The 25,207-nt window shown below is 37.3% G+C and overlaps 1 protein-coding gene across 5 annotated transcripts in view; it reads left to right on the plus strand.

Annotated features, from left to right (window-relative positions):
- The first annotated feature begins 4,536 nt into the window (after positions 1-4,536).
- Positions 4,537-25,207, plus strand: part of ksr1b (kinase suppressor of ras 1b) — a 42,824-nt gene continuing 22,153 nt past the window's right edge. For 3 of the 5 annotated variants that reach the window (XM_053506951.1, XM_053506953.1, XM_053506952.1), the window contains exons 1-2: positions 4,537-4,958; positions 15,979-16,119. In XM_053506951.1, coding sequence (XP_053362926.1) covers positions 4,764-4,958; positions 15,979-16,119 — 336 coding nt within the window. In that variant the 5' untranslated portion in view covers positions 4,537-4,763. Of the gene's footprint in view, positions 4,959-15,978; positions 16,120-16,570; positions 16,708-20,609; positions 21,120-25,207 lie in introns of those variants that run through there. The other 2 variants (XM_053506955.1, XM_053506954.1) reach the window with 2 other exon arrangements.

The raw sequence follows: 25,207 nt of genomic DNA on the forward strand, positions 1-25,207 counted from the left end.
CAAAATCAGCCCTGTTCCCAACCTGCTGACATGAAGCTACGTCAACTGTCAAGGTTAAATTTATTGCCTTTACAAATATATTTTTGGACAACAAAAATGTTATAAGTTTAGTCAAATTAATAGACAAAATCTGTAAAATAATACATTGTTTAGGACCTCAGTTAGTCATCTTAATGTACGCATGCCCATGTGGCGTATGTTTGTTTTGTACTCTGATGTCCAGCAGATGGCGCCACTTTCACACATAGTTATCAGCATGAGCACGCGCACAACTGTTGTTTGCTTTTAACTTACAGCTTATGAGTATTATATATATATATATATATATATATATATATATATATATATATATATATATATATATTACACTTAAAACATTGTGTCATCCACTTTTGGATAACCACCAGAAGTTGCTCAGGAATAACTTTAAACCTTAAAGTAAAGAACTTACTTACTTCATATGTGAGATATCAAATTCTAGAAAATCTGTGTTGCCACTGTATTACAATAAATATATTTAAATATGCCTGACTTCTGCTGCACATGAAGCATAAATGAGTTGACATATGACTGTTTACCAGTAAAGTCTCATCGCCCCTGTGCCAGATAAGTAAAAGGAACTCTCCATTTGTGTGTGCTGTTTGTGATGTGCTTAGAGATATTTTTTTTTACAATCGATGTTGTAATTCTACTGTCCCTGTGAAAATTTTGCATCTGCACGTTAGAGCTTTTTTCTCATTGCCCATTTTTCTGTGATGTTTTTATGTGTCTTAATAGTCAGAAATCCAACATTAAAGAGAATGACAGTAAATTCTTAGCTCTGAATTGTAGAAAGTATTTCAGGTATACTGAGAACTTAAGGCAGAGCTTGATAGTGCTGATGGTGATATTAGTGTGGAACTTGAAGCTTTGGAACCTGATCTGTTTGAGCAGAGTGTACATATAAGGAGGTAAGAGAACTGAACAAACCACTGGACTACTATCAGCTGGAGATCATATCATGTTGGTGGTAATGTAATAAAGTAGAAAAAAATAATAATTTCATTTTTCATTTCAGAATGTTGATTTGAATATGTAGGTAAAATCTGTGTCGCACAATTGAAGAATATAAATACTCATATGCAAAGTATTCAGGGTGGATTTTTCTTTTCAGATGGGATTGGACATGCTTTTAATTCTCTCGCTCACTAAGCTTGGCGCTATGCTTTAGGGCATCATCATAGTCCTGTCAGGCTGGCTTGGGTGTGTAGATCTAACTTCCCTAAAGCAATCAAGCTGACAGTCACTGCCCTTGTGTCATACATTTTTTTTTATGACATGACCACGATTTATATAAAAAAATATAACATTAAAGCAATATGCAGAAAAATGTTCCCTCTGACAGCTTTTACAGTCTCTCTAGGACAAAGCCTGTTTTTTTGCTCTGCTCTTGGCAAACTGCTTAAGCAGGGATGATGCTCCCATGGGAAAGTTGATGAGCTTGCTACAGCAAGCCTGGCTCTCATGCAAGAGCTCAACTGCGTCATGCTTTATCCTACACCAACACGTTTCTGCAAACTGTCCATTATGACCTACTATAATGTAATTCTCTCTCATAAACCTGCATTTGATCCTGACTTATGTAAAGAAACCTTTGAAATTATTAACACATGGAACATTACATACTTATCATGAGCAGCCAGGTCATCAGGGGTGTGGAACATACAGTATGAAATACTGCTATTGTGTTTAGAAGAGAGAAGAAAACAGTACCTGTAAACATATATTATTCAAACCATTATATATTTACTTATTATATATTCACACCATCTCTCTCTCTCACACACACACACACAATACTGAGCATTTGCTCTCTTGATGCTTGTATGGCAGCACTGATGACATCATGGGAAAAGTGTGAGTCAACGAGGGAGAGAGAGAAAGAGAGAGAGAGCGTTTGACAAAATTGCCAGTAAGATATGAAAGATATTGAAGACTTGATACCAAACTGTCACAACGGATGTTCATAAACCACAATCAATGAAATGCCAAGTCTTTTATTTGCCTTACAAGTTTTGAAAATGACTCCTCATTTGATGGCACATCAGGGTTTTTTCCTCTCATTATTTTCTTTACAAAACCTTACAATGTCCTCAAAACTGTACACACAAAGCTCACACAGTATTTTGGGAAAAATTCTAAAGGAGTTCTACTGGAAACTCTCTCTGGTGGAGTAATGTAGAGTTCAACACAACACTTCAATCTATACCCCTGGGTTCTTCCTTATACTGGCTGATAAGTTTGGGGTAACATTTTCATGACATTTTCCAGCAACAAAATTTTTTTTTTTATCCATTATTATTTTTATTTGTACCAGACTGCATTTCCTGTAGGCGACACAGTGGCTTAGTGGTTAGCACATGCATCCTAACCCTAATCCTAACCCTAACTCAAGGTCTTAATTATGAGTCAGGAACAGGAACATCACATGGAACACACACACACTCACTGTCTATACTGCTATGTTTTCCCTGTGTTTGTGGGTTTCCTTCCCCAGCCCAAAGACATGCGGATTAGGATAATTGTCTTTCCTTAAATTGTCCGTAGTATGTAAATGAGCGTGTAAATGTATATGTGTGTGCTCTGCGATGGATTGCCACCCTGTTCTCATGCCCTAAGTCTTCTAGGATGGGCTCCAGGCCCCTGCGACCCTGTACACAGGATAACATGCCATAGACAATAAGTGTGTGTGCCCTGTGATGGATTAGCACCCTCATCATTATTGACACATACTGTAACTGGTACTGGTAAAATTACTAACTGTCATGTTCCTTCTTCTTCCTCCTTGTTCCTCCATAATTAAAACCCTCATGAAGCATGCATGCAGTGGTGCATGTGATAGTGTGAGTTTCCAAGAGAACTCTAGGAGTGCTTGCAGTTCCTATTTTTGACCATTGTATGTAGCATGGTGGTCGTGGCGGAACACTGTGTACTGTACCAGCAGCATATGTTTCAAATGACAGTAAAGCTCCTTGACTTGACTAATGCATAATTAAAGTGTTTTTAAATGGCTGATATGAGGGGGTTCTGCCCCACCACTCCCGGTATATGAGCCATTATTGTTGATTCTGGAAGTTACTTAACGCTAACTGTTTAGGGCTAAACCATTAAAACAGTTTGAGCTTCTTTGTGTTGTGTCCCCAAAACAAATGCATTTTTGACATTAGCGTGACTGACAGACAGATCTCAAGATGTCTGGTCTTATTAAATTTTTATTTGATTAACAGTTCTTTAGAACCCATGTTTCACAGACACTGGAGCTTTACTTTAGTGTTTAATTATGCTGCTTTTATTGATGGTTCTCTCTACTGTATATGACTGAAGAGTAATGACACTGACGGTATGTTGTCTAGATGCATCCATCCATTTTGGAACCTCTGTAGTACAGCTTGGGATTGCGGAGTCCAGTGGTGATTCCTACTGTATTTATTCCCTTTTTACAACTGTGGTAGTTCACATGGAAACGTCACTTAGGCTAATCTCCATGTTATTGAATTGTGGGAGGAAAGAGCACACAAAGAAGATCATCGGGGTCTCTCTTCCCTTTATCGAAGACATCTACACAACAGGCTCCATCCACAAAGCCACCAGCATTGTGGCTGACCACACACACCCCTCACACTCACTCTTCACCCTCCTGCCATCTGGAAAAAGGTACCGAAGCATTCGGGTACTCACATCCAGACTATGTAACAGTTTTGACCCACAAGCAATCTGTCTCCTCAACACCAAGGGACTGGACTAATAAACACACACACAGACACACACAATCCCTCACCTTAATAACATTGGGACTGAACTGATAAATACACATGCACAAACTCACTGACCAACAACCATTTAACAATTGTACATACCAATCTGAATCAGCTTTTTTAATTTGTATTTTCTATCTCTGTTACCTCAAATTATTATCACAGAGTGTTGAAAACGTATTATGTTGTTGTGTTGTGTTGTCACTCTTGTTTGCACATTTGCACGTGCACTTTATGTTGCCTTTTTATGTATAGGACTTCTGTTAATTTATTATGTTAATCTGGTTTGTCTTAGCTAGCCAGCTAATTAGATTTCTTAGTAAGTTAGCTAGTTCTTTTTTTGTTAATTTATGTTGTAAATTGATGTCGTATGTAGCACCTTGGTCCTGGAGGAACGTTGTTTGGTTGCCTCGTGTACTATGCTGTATATGATTGGAATGGCAATAAAAGCCTACTTGACTTGACTTGACAAAGGGAAAAAAAATGTGTATATTCATTGGCTGTAGTCAGGAATCATCAAAACTAAAATCATTAAACGTTTGAGATATATCTATATATCTATATATTTTTATATATAAACACTTTAAATATAAACTCCTCCACATGTGTATTAGATTACAGCTTATCTGTGAGAAGAACTTCATTTCCCACAATGCACCGCGCCACACTGATGCTACCAATGTCTGACAAGAGAGGAAAGAAGAAGAAGAAGAAGAAAAAAAACTCAGACGCTGAGCAAAGCCGAAGAGTGAACAAACTGTCAGTAGGGCTTATGAGAGCGGCTCGGTTTGTGTGAGTCTAATGGCCGTTAACTGAGCCCACAAGCCGACTGTTTAATGCTGAGGGTGGTTTAGCTGGAGGCTGTTGCCCCGTGTTAGCGCTCCAGGGCTTTTAAACATGTGTCCGCGGTAACATTAGAGTCAGCGGTGCGGCAGCAGCCTTCCAGAGACTAAGTGCCAATGCTGAGGAATGGATGGTGAAGAAGGGAACATGGTGGGCACTCGGGATGAACAGGTGGAGAGGAACAGCTCCGACACATCCGCCCTTCAGCAGTGCCAGCTCCTCCAGAACATCATCGACATCACCATCTCCAACTTACAGGGACTCCGGACCAAGTGCGCCGCGTCCAACGACCTGACCCAGCACGAGATCCGCACCCTGGAGGTGAGCGCGCGCGCGCACACACACTCACACACACTCACACACCACTGCTCATAAACAGTTGTAAACACATCATGTATCAGCTTCGCATCTTACTGTCTTACTCAGCTTTACACTTTGGTGAGCAAAGTTTTAGTGTGTGTGTATGTGTGTGTGTGTGTGTGTGTGTGTGTGAGAAAGACTTGAGTTGTATTAAATGTTTGAACAAGTCCTGTGAAGACCCTCAATACAATACAAACTAATGCAACAATGTAACTCTAACAGGTGCAACAGGTGTACACAGACATAAAATAAGTAAATATTCTATAAAATAAGTAAATATGGTGGAGTGTGTGCAGCAAAATTTATATTTTCAGCAAGTACGATTTGGCCATAATACATTTTTAATAACTTGGTAACTTTCCAATAGCAGCTTTAAGCTGTAAGCAACTCCCCTAGGTATAGAATCAGAGGTTTGTTATCAACAGATCTTAAAACAGCATGAAGACTTCTTTCACATGGATCCGGTCATCACTTTGTTGATGTGTCCCCCCCTCCCTCACCTGAACTGTATTAAACTGGGGTATTTTAGTACTCCTAGCTATTCTCCATTTTTATTTGTGTTTTCACTTATATACATGCTTAAATATGGCTATATTCAAATCTGAAAACAAGGGAGCAAGTTGTAGTCATGATTATGCCGACACATGCTGTGCATACATTTTACCCTAAAACTAGTTGTGTATTTATTTCTTGCATGTCTATGTAACACAGAGACAAAAATAGACAAAAGAAGTAATAAATAAGATGATGAGAATACAAATACAATTTTATATAACAATTAAGTGAGTACAGTATATGTATGATGAAGGTATGTATATGTATTTTAGACATGTGATAGACGAATGTGCTTTGGCTGTAGGACTCTGGTCTTGCTGTAGTGGCTGTTCTTGTTATATTATATTTCACAGATAGGTAATGGATGCTGTGCTAAGATTGCGGCAGATCGTTTTTTTTCATTGATGTATAGAAAATTATTGAATTGTTTATGAGATCGAGAGAGATGAACTTGACGTTCTTTGGTTTCTGAAGCCACACTAGACAGATTTTTTTAAATACAAAAATAAACCAAATATATTTTGATCAACTGATATATATCAGTTTATATTCTGCACTAGTCAGATTCCAGATCCATATGTAAGCCACATAATTGAATGTTAAAATATTCTGTTTTATTTCTGCTTCACCCAAAATTACATCATTAACATATAAAACAGTTTTTAACATAAAAACCCCAACCATAATTATTAAACAATAAATAATGTCTGTAACTTTTAATTGTCTGTAGCTGCAATTGAGTTTCATTTTTTTATAATTCTGCACAAGCTTCCAAACTGAGTGACAACTCCTACCCTTTCTAATTAAAGACTGAACTGGGTGAAATTTATCAGTATTATTAATGATAGACTAAATATACACTTATGCACACCTAAGTCTTCATATCACCTAGCTCCAACTGGTCTTCTGGAGAGCAATTTTCATGCCCTCTTCAGTATGCTAGGCTGCATTAGGACACAGCAGGACTAGTGATTTGTTAGAGAGATTTTATTAGCTATACTTTTTTATGCCATCTGAGATGGTGTAATTCATTTGAATAAAAGGCTTCTGCTACCTGACCCAGTCTAGGTTTGGCTTTCCTCTTTTTAATTAACTCTTATTTGTAAAACCAAAAGAAGGAAAAGGTGTTCAGCCTGTTTTATCTACCTATATATTATTCTTCATGTTTTATGTGCGTTTTTAAAGGAAACAAATTACAGCTAGAAGACTTCAACAAGTTGTAAAAACCGAATACCGTAATAAAACGGTAATAAAAATGTTTTGTTCATGTAAATTATTCTCCTACTAATATGCAAAACTTATTTCTGTTAACGAGTTTCGGTGTACTATATGGTGCAACTCAGGATCTCTTCTTAATTACCTTTTTAAACAAGAGAAGCTGGTGTCAGGTGAGACTGAGTACTATTTCTAATGCGACACAGGTAGATTGTGACACCATGTGAAGGCTACCTGAAGCTGTAGGTTTTCAATACAGTGTGGTCCTAAACAGCACATTTACACATACACACGTTGTTTACATGACTGTTTTCCCCAGAGAGGGAAAAAGGACATTAGAACTGCCCAATGTCGTTCATGATCTTCTGGTTACTGGAACTAAATAGAATCACATTCATGTGCTTGGGGGATATTTTTAGGAGAGAAATATTATAAATGTTCCTGTTGTGATTCATGTGCTGAGTTTTTACTTTCACTGTAGCTCCTTTCAGATTCTACATAACTACATCTGTACCATTCCATCCGAGTGCCTGTGGGGGTTCTTATATTTTCATGTATTATGAAGTGGATTTTTTGTTTGTTTGTTTGTTTTTTAAGTGGAGGAGTGCATCATGTTGCTGCTTCTTTTCTTTCTCTCGCTCTCTCAGGTCAATGAAGCTCATTCAATCAAAAATATAATTTTTAATCCGAGTAAAAGACAGACATTGGCTGAATAATCATAATACCAATGTTTTTCAACTCTCTTAACTTTATATACAGTCAAATTGTTTGGTTTTCTGGATCTGGATGTAATTAGAAGAGAAATGAGCATGGTTAGCAAAAGCCAGTCTCGGACTGTGTCAGTGTTCTTATTTGGCACTTCCTTTACATTTCTGAGCTAGCTGCTACATGCAGAAAAAGGAGTGATTTACCAACAGTATGTCTAAGATTAATAAGTTCAGAGATTGACCACTCTCTTATAAGCTTAATAATGTTCATGTGTAAATCTTAGTTCCCCTCTTTTAGTTATATGTGTTTATTTTTCTGATCGGATAAGGTCTAACTATTAGGCAAATACTACTTTAGACTAACAGGAACATATAACATATTTTCACTGTCCAATTAATTATTTAATGAAAATGTAGCAAAAATGATATAAAAATATTCAGGTAATACTAAGATCCCCCTTACTGCTTCCACAGAATTTAAAAGAGTAAGCTGTAGCCAGGTGCTGCTAATCATCATCTCTTGATTAATTGTCATCAGCAGGTGTGCAGATCTCTATGAAAGAAGTTGTTTGTTAGTCAGGAGCATTCAGACGTGTGTTAACACAATGCTAAGTGGAAAAAGGAGCAAAAGTCAATTGGTAAAGGGTTATAAAACCATTTCCGAACAAATTGGAGTTCATCGGTATACAAGATCCCCAAGATCTGACCGTGTAATGCTCAGAGAAATGCAAAAAAAAAAAAAAACCCAAAAAACAAGAGCTTTATGTCAGACCCTACAGGCCTCACTGAGCATGGAAATTGCTTAAGTCATAATTGTGATAGCACATTTATGCTGGTTTATTTTAAGGGTCCAGACCTCAATCCAATTGAAATGTTGTGGTGGGACCTTAACAGAGCTATGCATAAGCAAATGGCCAAAAACTTGAGAAGAAGACTGGACCGAAACGATGTGAGACACTAATAAAGTTATTTAGAAAACGATTACTTCAAGCTGTTGCTGCTCAAGGTAGATCTACAGTTATTAAAATTGTGGGGGTATTTAGTAATGCCCACATGTTTTTAGTTTTGGCTTCATTCTTGTTAAATAAATAATTGCACTGGGGAAAAAAGTAAAGTTTTATATTATTGTTTGTCTAAGGTTGTATTGCTACAATCAGGTGATTTTTCTTGCTTTTTTTTTACACAAAAAACGTGGAATTAAAGGAGGGGGTACTTACTTTTAAATATCTGTTCATATACACACTATCAGTCTAAAGTTTGGACACAACTTTGTCTGTACATTACACATTGTACAACAATGTATGTCAAGAAATCCAAACACACATTAAACAAAAGTGTTAAACAATCCAGAATATGTTTTATGTTTTAGGTTGCCCAAAGGAGGTACATTTTAACTTTGATGACAACTTGGCACACTCATGACATTCTATCATCAGATTCAGAAGGTAGTCAGTTGGACTGGTTTTTAGGTGTGCCTTGTCAAGGGTTAGTTTGTGACATTTCTTGCCTTCTTAATGTTCTTGTATCTGAGCATCAGATGTTTTCTGCAGAGGAAGGGTGGGTACAGAGCTAATAGTTGTATTAATGCAAAATGTAGCTACTCTGAAGAATAAAAAATATAAAATATATTCCTAATTATTTAACACATTTCTATAGCCTACATAATTCCATATTTGTTCTGTCATCATTGACTTCAGTCCTTCTATGCAATGTTGAAAACAATAAAAATAAAGAGAAAAACATTGAATAAGAAGGTTTGTCCAAACTGTTGCCTGGTTCTGTGTGTACACACTTCTACTTGATGTATGTCATTTTGTGCAGGCTATATTTTATGGGCTGCACTTTATAAAAAAAAAATTCTGACATTCTGCTACGTCTTGTCAAGCATGTTTTCTGAAAGTAAAGCTAAATTTCATGTCAGTTAAACTTTCCCTTTTGTTGACTATTAACTGGTGTTAAGCTATATGTAAGGTTTAGAACACATTTGTGTTCCAGATTGTTTTACAATATGTATATTGTATATGTAATGACTAAAGGTTTGGCATGTTAGGGGTGTTTGTATGGATCTTGTTCGGTGGAAACAATTTAAACTTAAATACCGGTTAGGGTACAACAAAAATAGATAAAATAGGCTTTTAAAATAAAATTCCCCCAGATAAGGTTTTGAGAACCATAACATGTGGTCATGATTCTCATGCTTTTTATGCACCATAAGGACTCAGTTAAGGGTTTAAGAAACAAAGCCATAAACTATTTTACACTTATTTCACCAGTTTGACCTTTTTAGTACAGTTTCATGTATTTTGAAGTGAGTTATTCCTTGGGGTTTACCAATCTGCAGAGTTTAATTCCAGCTCTAGTCCAAACACAGAATCCAGGTAACTAGGCCGTCATCAGCATTTGAACTTGACTCCTACAGTAGATGTGTTGAGAATTAAAATTTTTTTTTTCACGTTTTTAGAATGTCTATGTAAATTTTACATCCGTAGAAAGCAGAGTATCAAGGCCTATTCACTAGCAAACAAATAAACTTATATACCTGTTAGCATCTAACATTATAAAACTTAAAAATCCTCATGGATGCTAAACATTACATTAATGCATTACAGATTATATAGAGAGGTTTACTGTGACCCCCAACAGCGAATGCCGGAAATGAATAAATGAAAGAATGTAGCAAGGTAACCTGTTTATTTTCTTTGTTTTCTGTAGAGCATCCCTGTTAGACATTTGTAAAAAAAAAAACAAAGCTGGCTGCCAAAAAGTTCCATATCGCTATATCTCTGGTATTATCACTCTCTCTTCATGCATCGACTTCATCAAATGATGTCATCGTTACTATATTTAAAAAAGGCTGACGGTTGACATGTCAGACAGCCCACAAATGTGATTAGCTGAAGTCTGTATTGTCTGGCTTGCGTTGCCAGACTTAATGTAGGTCAGACGCAAGTGTGACAAAGTTCGGCTTAATCTTAAATTGTTTTCTGTTTTTTCTTTTTAAACTCATGCCTATATGTTTTACTGATTAAGATTGATTTGTCTTCGCTTTCTAGTTTTTCTTGGGGGTCTTGTTTTTTCAATATATGTAGATCCTATTTATTTTTTATTAATGACATGTTAATATCTTGATAAACGTGTACAATAAGATGCACATGGACCAGTTGTTCACGTCCTGCTACTGTACAGTAGTAAACTGTCACAAAAATAAGTCAAGCACGTCATATTTGTTTTGATTGTCAGCTTATCTCTAGCTATACTGTACATGTTTAATGGTATGAGACATCTTGAAACATGGTGCAGCGTGCAAGCTAAAAAAAAATTCTTTACTAAGAATCTTTAGACAAACTAACTGTATAATTAACAAGGATAAACAAGGATCAGGACTGCATTTTTCTGCAGTAATTCAATGATCACACAATCCTTGGCCTCGTTTAAGCCCTTAAAGGTTTACAAGTTCATACAGATCGGCTGATATCATATATTTACACTACCATTCAAAGGTTGGGGGTCACTTGCAAATTTCTTTTGTTTTTGTTTAGTGATTTATTTTTTACATTCTACAACAATACTGGGGATTTCAAAACTATAAAAGAACATATATGGAATTAGGTAATTATGTAACAACAAAAACAACAGTTATTAGTTATTTTAAGACACAGAGGTCAGCCTGTCTGTAATAGTTCTTGCAAGAACAGTATTGTCAAGTGCATTTGTAAAATCCGTCAAGCACCAGAATGAAACTGGCTCTCATGAAGGCCATCCCAGGAGGACGAGACCAAAACCTACCTTTGCCGCAGACGAGAAGTTCATTTAAAGTTATCAGCCTGAAAAATGACCAATTAACAGCACCTTAGATTAGAGGCATTATGAAGTCTTTACAGAGCATAAGTAGCAGACACGTCTCACCATTAACTGTTCAAAGGAGATTAATGCATTTTTTGGACGCTTTCAGCTTTCTTTCCAATGTAGAAAACTTTTGAACGGTAGTATAAGTATATGTATTCTTGTAATCTGTGAACCTAGGAAGAGTTTGTTTGTGCTTTCTCTACAGTACTGCACAGAGCCCAATGTGCAAATGAAAAAGATGTTAAAATTAGTCTTTGTAACTTTAAGAGGAAATGTGTTTCCTAGTCTACAGCTGATTACCTTGTAAATCCTGTTTACCTGTAACTGTCTCTATTACTTGGGCAAAACCCTTTTGATGTGTAGGTGTAAAACTATTTAAAGGCCATGGTTCAAGAAGAAACCCGTATTTTAGAGAGACATGGCAGCAAAAAAGCAGTCGTGATGATAAACCCTTGAAAAATGTTTATTGTGGATCCCATGCATTATAGCTCTTTGGATTCCAATGTCTCCTGTGAATGTTTGGCTGCAATGGTGATAACATTAAAGTAAATAATTATGTTGATAAGAAGATTGGGCATGTAGTACAGTATGTAGGATGATTTTTTTTTTAAATGCAAAGTGGTATTCGAGACACATTTACAGTAAGTTTTAGTTAGAAAGGTCTCTGAAGGCCAATCAGGTGGAAGAGTTCAGGGCCTCTAGATCAACTGTTAGTTTCAGGAAATCCCCATGTGGTTTATATTCAGCTCTTTCTCTGTCTTTTTTCCCCCCTTTCGTGTTTCTTTCGTTGCCTTTGTCACTCATCTTGCCTTATTTTTGTCTGCCTTTTCCACAGATCATTTTCCATAGTGGAGACATGAACGGTGGTCAAGTAGAACTGAAACAGTAGGCTTGGCAGAAATGTATTGTCATGCAGCTGCATTAGAAAATGATGAAATCGTTTTTTTTTTAAAGAAAGGAAGTAAGAATCTTTGGTATGCCAAACTAAACTACAAGTCTCCTTTCCACACCTCACACACGCAATAACTTCACACATTAATTAAGGCTAATTAAAAGGTACACAACATACCACTGATGTTTCCATGATGTTATCCAAGTACGATTATAAACCAATGGGAGTTGGTATCTGTGCAGCTTGCTTAGTCTGACTTGTAGTAACATGAACCAGCGCTGTCTACAATTACTCTCATTACCTATTACAACTGTGACGTTTCGCTCAGGCGTTTAAATCATTGTGTGAATCAGCAACATATCATGACATGATAGTGCACTCCTGGCCTTTGCTGTTCTGTTTCCCATCAAGACATGGGCATTTAACTAAATGAAGAGTTGAAGTTACAATATCAATTCAAGCTGCATATCAATTCAATGCTCTTGCGCTAGAGACCTTTCCAAATTAGCTCACAAGGTCAATTAAAAGGCATTAACTTAATGCCAACACTTGCTATGCTCTATTTACACACAGACTTTATGTGAGTTGTGTTTCTCGAGCCTCTTCGTGATTAAGTGGCCAAGTTCTTTTGTGCTCTTGCATAAGGCTACGGTTCCAGCAGGGAATGGTTGGCTGCGTTCTGTTGGCTCAGTGAGGTTGAGACAGTCTATTGTCAATCAGACTCTTAAGTTAAGCAGGTGTGTATGAATACCCCTTCCTGCTCTCTTCCCCTAGAGAGGTGTAACAGAGAAGGCAGATGAGAAGGAAGATTGTCATTGAATACACCAGCAACCCTGCACATTGTGCCAGGCTGTGCCTGTTGCAAACTAACACCCCAGCGTGTGTGTGAGGTTCGCTCATGGCCGAGCAGTGCATCAAATCAACCCAGAGCATCCTCACAAGCAGCCAGTGTGCCTCCTACTACTGCTCTTCACCTGCTGAAACTTTAATGCTATTCATTACTCATCTGCACTCTGTACAGTAGACAGTTGAGCTGTCAGTACAGAATACATTGTTTGAACACTTTAATACTAAACTTAATTCTGAATTCACAGGCAAACAAGTCACCAAACATTGTGTAGTATTTCCTAAACCTAGGATTTACTTAAACAGATCGGTTAAATTGCATAAATGATTAAATTGCACTGTTCTAACAGTGACTAGATCAAACCGTGTGTTAAAGGGACAGTGTGTTTGATGGCAAATATTAGTTATAAGCAAAAAATACAACTAATAAAGTTTTGTTTTTGCAAGAAATTTGACGCATTTCTCCATTAGCTTTTATTAGGGGTGGTCAGAAAGGTAAAAATTATTTAAAAAAGTTTTGTATCAAGATGTGACCTCAGTGTGCCAAATCATATGAGTCCTCCATAACCAAGTGTTTTTACCAACAGAAAGCATGGATCGCGAGTCTCACAACAATGTTGCTGTTTAAACAGACTTTGCAGTACCCAGAGCTAGCATAATTGCTAATAGGGAACTTTAAAGTCGCCTGATGCAGTACTATCATATGTCTCTCTGTGTGTAAGTCTATGCTTTCCGGCCTGTGGTTCATCTGGCAGCTGTGTGCAGAGATGGATGGCGCTGTCTTCCTGCCCTGCTTGTTTGTCATGGGTACAGAAAAGACAGGTCAGACTTGCTTACTATAATAACCTGTAGCTATTTATAGCCAGCCATGCATACTGTAACGAGGGCTTTTAAATCAGGGGGGAAAACAGATGGAGCCATAACAGGTTGTCCTGGCCACTACTGATAGACAGCCTGGGGGGACACTCTTTTTTTATTTATTTTTATACTAATTTCTTTTCCATAATTAGTCACGGTTCTTTCAGATTATTATAGGCATGTTTGCCGTTGTGTCCTAATGTATTCAAGAAGCACCACTGTTTAGTGGGTGTGCCTCATGAAGGGCAGATTTTAACTGCTAATGTTTATTAGGGGTGGAGACTATGTTTGAAGACATGATGTCCATCAAAAACTAGGTTTTGGTAACTAGCAACAAGACAAGTAGTGTTGCATGCAAATGTCTACTTTTAATTACTGTCTACAAAAAGAATAATTTATTTATAAAACCTTTTAGAAACTTTTAGCATAAGCATAAACCTTTATCTGCTTGTCTGAATCAGATTTTTGTAGGAATGGTGTATATATTAAAAAAAACGAAAAAAAAAATTTCAATAGAGGTAATAATTCGATTTTATTTGTATAGCGCTTTTAACAATTGACATTGTCGCAAAGCAGCTTGACACAAAAAAAAAATTATTGAAAAGTGTATTGTGATATAATGTTATACTATTATCTTAGATTTTCTATATATTTCCCATTTAGATTTTTGTATTTTCCAGGCGTGTATGCTATAAGTTGAAAGCACAGTTTTTTAACAGAAAAAGTGTTTGAGTAAACATAAAGTCAATATTTAATTACGTTAAAACGAACAGTACAGATTGTGCTGAGGACTTTGATAAAGTCATTAACCATGCACTGTGAACACCAAGATTCTTTAGGCTAAACTTCTTGTTCGTTTAAGCAAACCTTATGCATCAACTCATTTTCACACTTGCAACTAACCACATGTATAGCGTTTTTGCTCTTACTTCTCTCTGTCACACACACATGCACACACAGAAATGGCAAGAGCAGCAGCAGCTTTCACCCACCTTATCACACTGACGTCATTTATGGGGATTTCCTCAGCTCTGGGTCTCAGCGCTGTGTGTGTGTCATGTGTTACAATGCACATCGAAATGGTTCCCAGAAAGATTGCAGTAAAATATCATGTTTCTTTGCTTTTTTTAAACATGACCTTTTGTCTTGAGCATTTTATGATGAAATATACTTTTGCTGTTTAGCCATTACATTTTTCATAATTAATTTATTTATTGTCAAACATTCTCTTACCACATGTATTATTGCCGATTCCCTGTCGCAGTCTAGTTGGAGAAGGGATAACGTGCTTACTTTGAAACACGTGAAACCACCACACATTTTCAAACTCAATGGCATCCTTTCACTTAGACAGCAGGGTCGATTATGCTCTTGCAGACATGCGCTCCACACCCCACATGTTCATGTTATCCTCAGATCTTGCGATCTCCTGACATTATGACGTTATTCCACTTAGGCTTCAGGTTACCGCTGGCTGTTTGATGTCCAAACATTTAGTCCATACCCTTTAAATTAATCAGGGCTTCATGATCACATGGTGTCCAAGAATAATCACAGTTGTTTGTCAAGGCAGAAATGTAGGACCAATTTTTGTGTCGTCCTTTATTTTCACATGGTTGAATTATATTCAGATTCAACATGACATATTGGAGTTATTTTGTGTGCCCTGACTACATGTCCAGTCATATTCACAGTTGAATATCATGCCTGCAGTTTTTCAGTTTCCATCTCTCTGTTCTTATTAGAAGGCCTTAACTGAGACTCAGTCACCATGTTGTGCAGTAAAGTAAAATTTAACCAATAATATTGCCTCATGTGATGCTTTTCGGGTGCTGTATTTCTGGGTAAGTTTCCATCTTGCCACATATAGGAAGATGGTGCATGATGTAGTCAATGAACTGACAAGAAAAGTAACTATATGCATGGAGAGAGATAGAGAGAAGGAGAGCGAGGGAGAGATGTTTAGTTTTGGTTCCTCTGTAAGTTCTTTGTGGTGTGTGTGTGCGTGCATGTGTGCGTGTTTGTGTGTGTGCGCGTGTGCATGTGTGTTTGCCCCCTTTAGGTGAAATTGGTGAAGTACATCAGCAAGCAGCTGCAGTGTAAGCAGAGGGTTCCAGTACATGAGCGATCGCCAGCCCTCAACACCTACCCACACCTGGTGGACTGGCTCCATACTATTAATCTCAGGCATGAATTCATAGAGGTACGGTTCTCCTGCAGCAGTGCTTTTAAATAAAAATAAATTACATTAGCAAATGTGTGCTACCTGTTAAATAACTTGAATGCACTTGGTTTCATAAAGCATAGTAAATACTGACTGTGGGTTAATTAGTGTTAAGCGGTGTCATAGACTGGATTTCCCTAGAAACATTTTATTGGTAGGTGTCACTGGTTATTAACAGGAGCATGGGATACACATAATCTAACCATGACAACGAACTACTCAGTTCTGCTTTTGCTTTTTACTCTAGAAGCTGTAACTGCTCATGTGGTGCATGCAAATTTCTCATGTGTTCTTCAGAATAGTCTTTTATCATCGGTCGCGTGTCGCAAGGATCTTTGTTGCACTTGCATATCCTCTGTCCTTCTTTTACAAAATGTTTTGTAATACTTGTAGATTCTAGTTCTACTGATTACAAAATGGATATGTTATGCAGTCTGGCCATATTTACAACAGCACCTAAGCTGTTTCTCAGTTCCTGCTGCAGTGGCCCCTCACAGTTGGTTATAATAACAGATTTTGTGACCGCTATATCTAATAATAGCAAGTTATCTGCTTTTCCATCTAAAGGTGAGTGGTCTTACAGTTTGATCATGGCATGCTTTTTTAAATAATCTTTTTAATCAGTACAAAGTCACTCTAATTAGAAAGCAATGTATCTTTAAGATATTTTTGTTTATTTACTAAAACATTAGGCAGGAAGCAATATTACCAAATGGAACATTTGTATTTTCCCTCCTACAACCCAGTGAGTTTAGAAAAGGAAACACCTGGATATAGTAGAGGAGTAGTTTGTCATTTTTAGAGCCCTCTGCTGATTGTGAAGTGGTTTGCAGCTGCATTGAAAACACTTGATGCCTCCAGCGAAGACGTACACCAAATTATGGAAGCCTAATTTTATGCATTCGGAAAAAAAACTGTTCAGTGCTCTGAAAAAGAAAACAAAGAACAAAAGCAAAAGGCCAAAGCAAACAAAGCAGTGATACTTTATGCTGCAGAATGATTGTACTAAGCTGTGTTTGACATCTTGACGCCACCTTTAACAAGAAAGGGATTGCAGGGTTTGACTTCTGGAATTTTAATATCAATAAAAGAGAGCACGACCGTAAATGTGTCTAAAAGATGTTTTATGTATTTTAATTTATTGCAAACAAAAAAAAGGTGTTAAAACATGTTTTTTCATGACCTATGAATGATCTCTGACTCTTTTCTAAATTACCTTCTCTCCTATTGCAAACATCGCTTTACATTAAAGAAAGTGAGAAACAGAGATATAGACAGTGCAGGATTACTGGTGCGTAAACAGTCATGTTACACGCTCTCACTGACATTCCAGTCCCCCGTGGTCTCCCACACCCGATCTGACTCCTAATCCGTGAGTGTGCCGACTCAGCCTTTCTGTCCTACGAGCTCCAGTCACTCTTATTTTTACACCTCACCAACCCCCGGCCTGTGTATACACACACAGCACACACTCAACTGGTCAGAACAGGATTCCACTGGCAGCCTTGTCTTCTTTCCTTAGATTGAAACAAACTGATTAGGCACAAAAAGAGGAGACTGATAAGTGTTAGAGGTATAGTAACTATTAAATTAGAGGGGCAGCTCCTTAGTGTTGGCTCAAAAGAGGACAGATTTATAATTGCAAGTATGCCATTGTCTCAGTCTGTGCTGCATTTCGTAATCTGAGGTAGAACAAGTTGCGCAGGTATCACGTCTGTGTTTTTGTGTGTATATATCTTGTTACAGGTGTGTTGTTCATGCGTAACCACTTGCTTACATATGCATGTTCTCTTGACACTCTATCAGTGCTGTATACTGTGACATAAAAGCTTGTTGCTGTACATTTGAAAGAAGAACAAAGACCATTCTTTTTGTCATTCTGCACGATTCACAGGGCAGGAATGCATCCATACGATTCATGGTCCACCTAGCACCCGTTTTTCTTTGTTAGGCTGTTAGTGAGGGCATAAGGTCACATTCATGGCAGCTGTGCTGTTACGAGCTTCCAAAAGATTGTGATGATATTCTTGAGAAATACACAGGAAGGTCCTTTAATGTAGACAAGCTCAAACTGGCTCTTTGAAGGTAATTTGCATGATAGTGCAGTTTAGGGAAATGCGTTTGGTGTGAACAATCTCTTTAATCATACACGCCAGGCTTTTCAGGATATCACATCTACCAGGAATCATATTTTTGCTTCATTCCTACAGCTAATCAAGCTGTCACGCATGGTTACGTAGGTTCGTTTTCTAGGTTAGCTTTTTTAAATCAGTAGTTTATATCAGTGATAAATATTTGTTATTTGGATGTTCCAAGTGTAGCAGAGGTCAGGTTGGTTTGGACACATACAGTAGTTTGTCATCATAATGCCGTACAGATTGGTCAGCTGCACTAGTAACATTTATGTGCTTCCAGTAAAGGAAGCAAAGCAATTACAGCAGTAATGTCATTTGAAACTTCTTTTTCTTGGTTATTCTGACTCATGCATGGAGGCTTCTATAAGTAATTCAACTCGCCATTGCTCAATCATACTCTGCGAAAATAATCTCTCACATCCCAGAGTCCTGAACAATAGCACATATATTTCGACAACACAAAAATCACCTGGATAAAGGTATTCATTGCTCAAATTTGAAGTTGACCGGGTACAGTAATTTGGTATACTGGCTGTTGTTTCAGTCCTACATGTGCTTGGATAGAGAAATTCTGCTGAATGCTTTAATTAAGGGTGCTGATGAAACGCTACAGTTTGAAGGATTTTACTGTTGAAAGATTTAGTTGTAGGATATGTGAATGTTAATTAATCTGCAATGCAAAACCCACGGTTTTGTTCCGATATCGCAGAGGTCTCATAAAACAAATGTTATGGTCTTCACATGTTATTTTTTATACTGCTCCTACATTCTGCTTCTTTTGCTGCTCTTACAGTGGCATTGTTTTACACTCTGTGTTTGCAAGACTTCTATCGTTGAACATCATTTACTTTAGTTCCAAGACTTTTGATAACCCATTGATTGCAGGTTTTGCCACTAACACCCAATGTATCACAGTCTGCCATGTATAGGGTTTAGCATGCTTAAAGTGTAATACAGTTGATCCAGCTTCCAGTTTCCTGGTTCCCAATCTGAATAAGCAGCGGACAAATAGGTCTGATCCATGGAGGCCCCTCCCCTCAACCTACAGCCCTAAAGGATCTGCCACTTACCCACACCCCGGAGGGGCCGGAGGTGGCTTAGCAACACACAGGGAACCCACACAATACTGGGCTTGATGTTTGTTTATATATAAATATATAATATATGTAATACAGTACAGTTTGTTTTTATATATATATATATATATATATATATATATATATATATATAAACAAACTGTACTGTATTACATATAGTATAATAATTGTGTGTTTAGTAGAGCTGCACGATTATTCGGGAAAAAAAAACACAATCTTGATTCGTGCATACATGCAATCTTATTTTTGAATGACGCCGATTCACCTGCGTGTATTTCCCTGCATTCAGATCACGCAGCATTCACGAGTTCACTTATTTACTTGACAACGATCCTGGATTGCTATATCAGTCAAGGCCACTGGTTGCACTCAAACAGTGTAACACAAGACACCACTAACCAGTAATCAGAAAATGGGGTAGTACTGTATGCTGTTATTTTCATGCCATGAAAGGAGTTTATTTACATTTTTTAAAATTAAAAATAGAGACAGGTGACTTTTTTTTAGACATTTTAATACAAGCGATTTGAAAGTCCTGTGCAGACAAAAAAATTTTTTTCCTAAGTACAATCAACGTTTTTGTTGGAAGAGAGAAAATCGTGTGAGAGAATCATGATTTCAGTTCCCATGGGGGAAAACTGTGTTTCACATTTTGTCAAGAATCGTGCAGCCCTAGTATGTATGTAAGATTAATTTAATCAGAAAATTTAGACAAATAAAAGTTGATCAACATACATATGAATGCAGATTACTTATTCTGAATCACGCATACACTTTTAGCATGTTTAGTAATTGTCTGCTAACTGACTTAATATTTATTTATTTTTATTTTTTTTGTCAACTTTAAATTCATAAATATAGATGACCCATTCAATGCTCACATCCTGTCGATTCACAGGAAGAAGGGCTTCTCTTTGGGAAGGGAGGAACATGTGGTGAAAGAGGGGGTCTGACCCTGAGCTTCCTGTGTTTCAGCCTTCTCTCCTTTTCCTTTCTTTAGTGATTTTACGTGGGATCCTGTCATTTAGAGTACAAAGGGACTAACCATGCTGAAATATTTGATGTCCTTTAACAGGAAGCTGAACTAACCCCTTTCTGTCTCTCACTCACACACACATACACACACACACCTTTAGGGATTAAAGTGATTAAACATGTCAATGCTTGTGGCATTATAGCAAACTGATGTCAGAGATCCGGTTTGATCCTGAGTTTTGTGGTCAGCAATTCCCTGTAATGGGTCCTGTTTTGTGGAAGTGTAGTGGAGCAACACTGGAAAACGAAGGGTGATCACATTTAACAGGAAACACGTGCAGTGCACACTCACTGCGGTTTAGGTGTGTAGACTAGGAGACGTACCAACTGGCGATAGGCTGAACATGTAGTTGGAAGACATGAAGATTAGAAAAAGGAGCGTTAGGTAAAATAAATAACTGCAATCACTGAAAAAATAATAGATAGGAACGAAGAGTAAAATATAATTATCATTTGCGACAGATATGAACAAAGGCACAAACAGGATAGAAAGATTTAGAGAGAGAGAGAGAGAAAGAGAGAGAGAGAGAGCAAGCGTTTAAAGTTGAGGGGAGGGCAAAGCAAAGAAGGAGGGAAAGATCATTTGGAGCGGGAGGTGGAGTGAGTAAAAGTTTGACGCTTTCACACTCTGACAAGCTTCTGAAGAGATCTTGTTAACGTTCTTGGAGATGTTGTATGGGAGAGGATTATTTCAGACCTGACTGTTTTAACGGTAGGTTATTTTTTTTATTGCTTATCTCTTCACAGTCTTTCTAAGCTGAACATAGTTATTTTCTCCTCCGATGTTGTGGTTTCCTGTCTGCGTGTGTCTCTCTGGGTTCATAGAGGTGGCGTGCAGTATTAGTTCTTGCATTAAGCTCTTAACTCTTTGTTTGTACACATTAAACACTCGTAATGAGTGAGGGTTCAGGGTTTTGTCAGGTCTGTTTGTGTATACCTGTATGCTGTGTTTGGGTTCAGTTCATCAGCAGTTTCAGGTGAAACTCTGTATCAGGTAGCAGACAGGGAGGAACCTGTTTGTAGTCCTGACTGTTTAATGATTTGTGAATGGTGCTTTCCTAAGGGCTCATAATTTACACTGTGCGTATATATGCTGTTTATGGATAATACTTGTTTCCTGATTGTGTGGCTGGTGTCTGCTTGAGTATCATTTCCAATCTTACTTCAACACAGATCACAGGCAGGGAAAACATGTCCAGACACCATCTTAGGGTAGGTATGTGTCAAACCCTTGTATACTCAGCATGTTTTCTGTCCTGGCTTGTCTTTAGCAAGTGCAACACAGAAGTCTTCGTGCACGGCAAAATACAACTCAGTAAGTCTATGGTTGAACAGTGATATCAAAACAATGGGCAATTTACACATCCAAAAAAAGACACTCTTCCAAGAAGAAAAATCACACTTATATTTGCTTGTCAGGCCTTATGCTTTGATTACAGTTGTGGTATTGTTTTGATAAGCTTATGCAATCAACACTTATTTAAATCCAGAGTCACCTTAAATATCGCTCTAAAATCTTGTATTGATGATAGGAGCGTCAGACCTCTGTTTAAGGGATGCTCCAGCTCATCCTAATGATTATAAATGTTGTTAAGGTCTAGAATCTTTGGTGGCCAATCCATGTGTGAAAATGATCTTTTTTCATGTGTCTTATTCACCCTGAACCACTCTTTCACAATTTAAGCCCGATTAATCCTGACATCGCCATCTTGGAATATGCTCATACCAACAAGGAAAAAAAAAATCTATTGATGGAAAATCCTGGTCATTCTGTATTTTATTTAGTCAGCTGACCTTATTTTCGGCCACATAATATTGTTAAACTTAGACCTGATCAACGGAAACAAGCAGAGATCATAACACTGCCCCCACAGGACTTGTGCATGTGTATGGTAAGGCATGATGGGTGAATCACTTCATCCACCTCTCTTTTTACCCCGGTGCGCCCATTATAAATATGGACTCATTAGACCACATGACCTTTTTTCAATGCTCCACAATCTATTCTTTATGCTCCCTAGCAAATTAAAGGCTTTTTTCCTGATTAGCCACACTAATAAGTAGTTTTCTTAAGGCTACACAGCTGTTTAGTCCCAAGCCTTCAGTTTTCTTTGCATTGTGTGTCTGGTGAATGCATAATAATAATTAGCAAAAATTTCATGATTGTTTTTTCAATCTTTCTGGAAAAATTCTGGATTCCTGTTCTTGGCTGATGTGAGTGCCACAGGGTTCAAGGCAGTGATTTCTGAGATGCTTTTCCGCTAACCATGGTGGTTAACAGTGGTCATTTGAGATACAGTACCTTGGATTGTTTTTACACACCATTATGCGAATACACAGGAGACTTTTTATTATTATTATTTTTTTTAGCTTTTTTATCAATAAGATCTTTCTGGCCCAGATGTTTATTTTTCACAATTCTGTGTAAAATCTAGCATCCGTATTAATGATCAATCAAAAATATAATCGAAGTCAAATCTTTGTTTGATATTTTTATGTGAACATGAACTGAAGCTTTAGACCTGAATCTGCATGACTGTTTAATATTGTACTGATGCCATATGATTGGCAGTTTGGATATCTCTGAACATGAATGGTGTTAGATAGGAACGAAGAGTAAAATATGATTATCATTTGCGACAGATATGTACAAAGGCACAAACAAATAGAAAGATGTAGAGAGAGAGCAAGCGTTTAAAGTTGAGGGGAGGGCAAAGCAAAGAAGGAGGGAAAGATAATTTGGAGCGGGAGGTGGAGTGAGTAAAATGGTACAGTGGTGTTTTTTAAATGTGCGTTTGGTTATTCATGAATTTGCATGCTTAGCTATGTGTTAAAACTGACTGAAGATGCTTGCTGTTGTGTATATATATATGTATTATACTGATGCAGATTAGTTATCTTCAACTCCGCACTTTGGTTATATTTAAAATTCTGTCTTATCAGCACTTTCCGTTCAAGGCTACTGTCTCCTCAGTCACTGCTGTGCAGGTATGAAAGTTACATCAGTTTATTTGTAACTGTGGTGCGAGCAAAAATGGATGGCTCACTCGTGATTTGTGTGAAAGAAGAGCAGTGTGCAGTGATTTAACTTTTTGTGGTTTGAGGGTGTACATGGTGCCGTTAATTATTGAAGACTTGCACAGTATGGAGAATCCCTCATACTGTTGACACTTTGCAAAAACATCATTTTGAAATGTGAAAGCATCCTCCCTATTGTCCTGATCTTGCCCCATCAGACATTTACCCTGTTCGGTCCCCTGATATCAGCCCTACAAGGATAAAGCTACACTTCTGATGAAGAAGTGAAGACAAAAGTACATTTAAGGATTGCAGCTCAGCCTAAAACCCTTTTTAATGAGGGAATAAGAAAGCTTGTTGACCGATTGACAAAGTGTATTGAAAAGCAAGGAGATTATGGTTAGTTTTTGACAGATTTTTAAGAGGGTAGTGTTTATTTTATTACTAGCACTCACTCCAATTCAAAATCCGGTTTAGTAGGCGTCTTATTAGTGTTTTTGTTTCTTGTGCTGCAATTCTGTCAGCTTCTTTAAAAGTCACCTGCTCACCACTACTAATCTTTATTTATTTTATTTATTTATTTTGAGATGGGTTTTGCTTTTTATGTGATATTCAGGTGTTTTTGGTCACTGAGTGCAGTTTGTATTAAAACACATTTCTTATTCAGTGAAATGATAATTAGTCATTATTAGAGAACCAAGTTAACAGCAGCATATCGCACTGCCGGTTATGTGGTTTGTCAGACCACAGGAATTAATATCACAAGCTTGGAGTTCCACAGCTCCTATACAGGCAGGAAGTAGGTGGAGATTGTGGAAGGGGTGTGAGGGGCCAGTGAAAACATACTTCTTGTGTGTAAACCTTCATTCATTTATTAATCATCATTACAGCACCGTTTCTAAAATGATAAAGTTTTAATTTTAATATTTATTATTATCATTTTTATCTAACAGGACCAAGATTTTATTTTATTGTTTTGATTAGGCGCGTTTCTCATGCGTGTGCTCCTCGTGGTCTTTTCTGACTTTTGGCAATAGGGGAAGTTTCCATACTGATTCCTGGAAGCTCGCTTCCTATTCCTGTGAGAAATGTGTGCGCATGCTGTAATCTCTCCCTTTGTCTCTAAGAAGGTGGTGCGTATCATTGCTTTTTTTTCCCACACACACAACAGAAACCACATGCATGTATTTGCACACACACACACACACACACACACACACACACACAATATGTTGTATTGCACGTACTCATGTACTCAGCCAGTAAATTTGCCGTCACTAGGTGGTTCCCCAGGCCCACACTCTATTGGGTTTATTTTAACAGCTAACACGGACAAAAATAACAGCATGCTGATTAAAATAGTTCCTCCTCTGCTCACATCTTTTATTTATATTTTTAATTATCAACAGTCTGTGTGTGTATATATATATATATATATATATATATATATATATAATGTATATATATATATAAATGAATATAAATGTAATAATAAAATTATATATACACCAATCATGCTTTTTTATTTTTTAAAAGGCATACTATAGGAGGACTACTGAATAACCTATGACTTGGAGCAGTAAGATTTTGTTAGGGATACAGTCTGTATCTAGGCTGTGCTGCTGATATTGTTTTGGATGCTATACAAATGCTTTTTGTGTGATGCAGAAAAAAGCAAGTGATTCTGAACAGCCAAATCAGCTAAAAAAATACTACCTAAAATGATACTCAACAGATGAAGCGGGAGCTTCAATCTACAAAAGCACACAGTTGTAAAGTTGC

Source organism: Clarias gariepinus, chromosome 11 (genome assembly GCF_024256425.1).
Source record: "Clarias gariepinus isolate MV-2021 ecotype Netherlands chromosome 11, CGAR_prim_01v2, whole genome shotgun sequence".
Classification (NCBI taxonomy): domain Eukaryota; kingdom Metazoa; phylum Chordata; class Actinopteri; order Siluriformes; family Clariidae; genus Clarias; species Clarias gariepinus.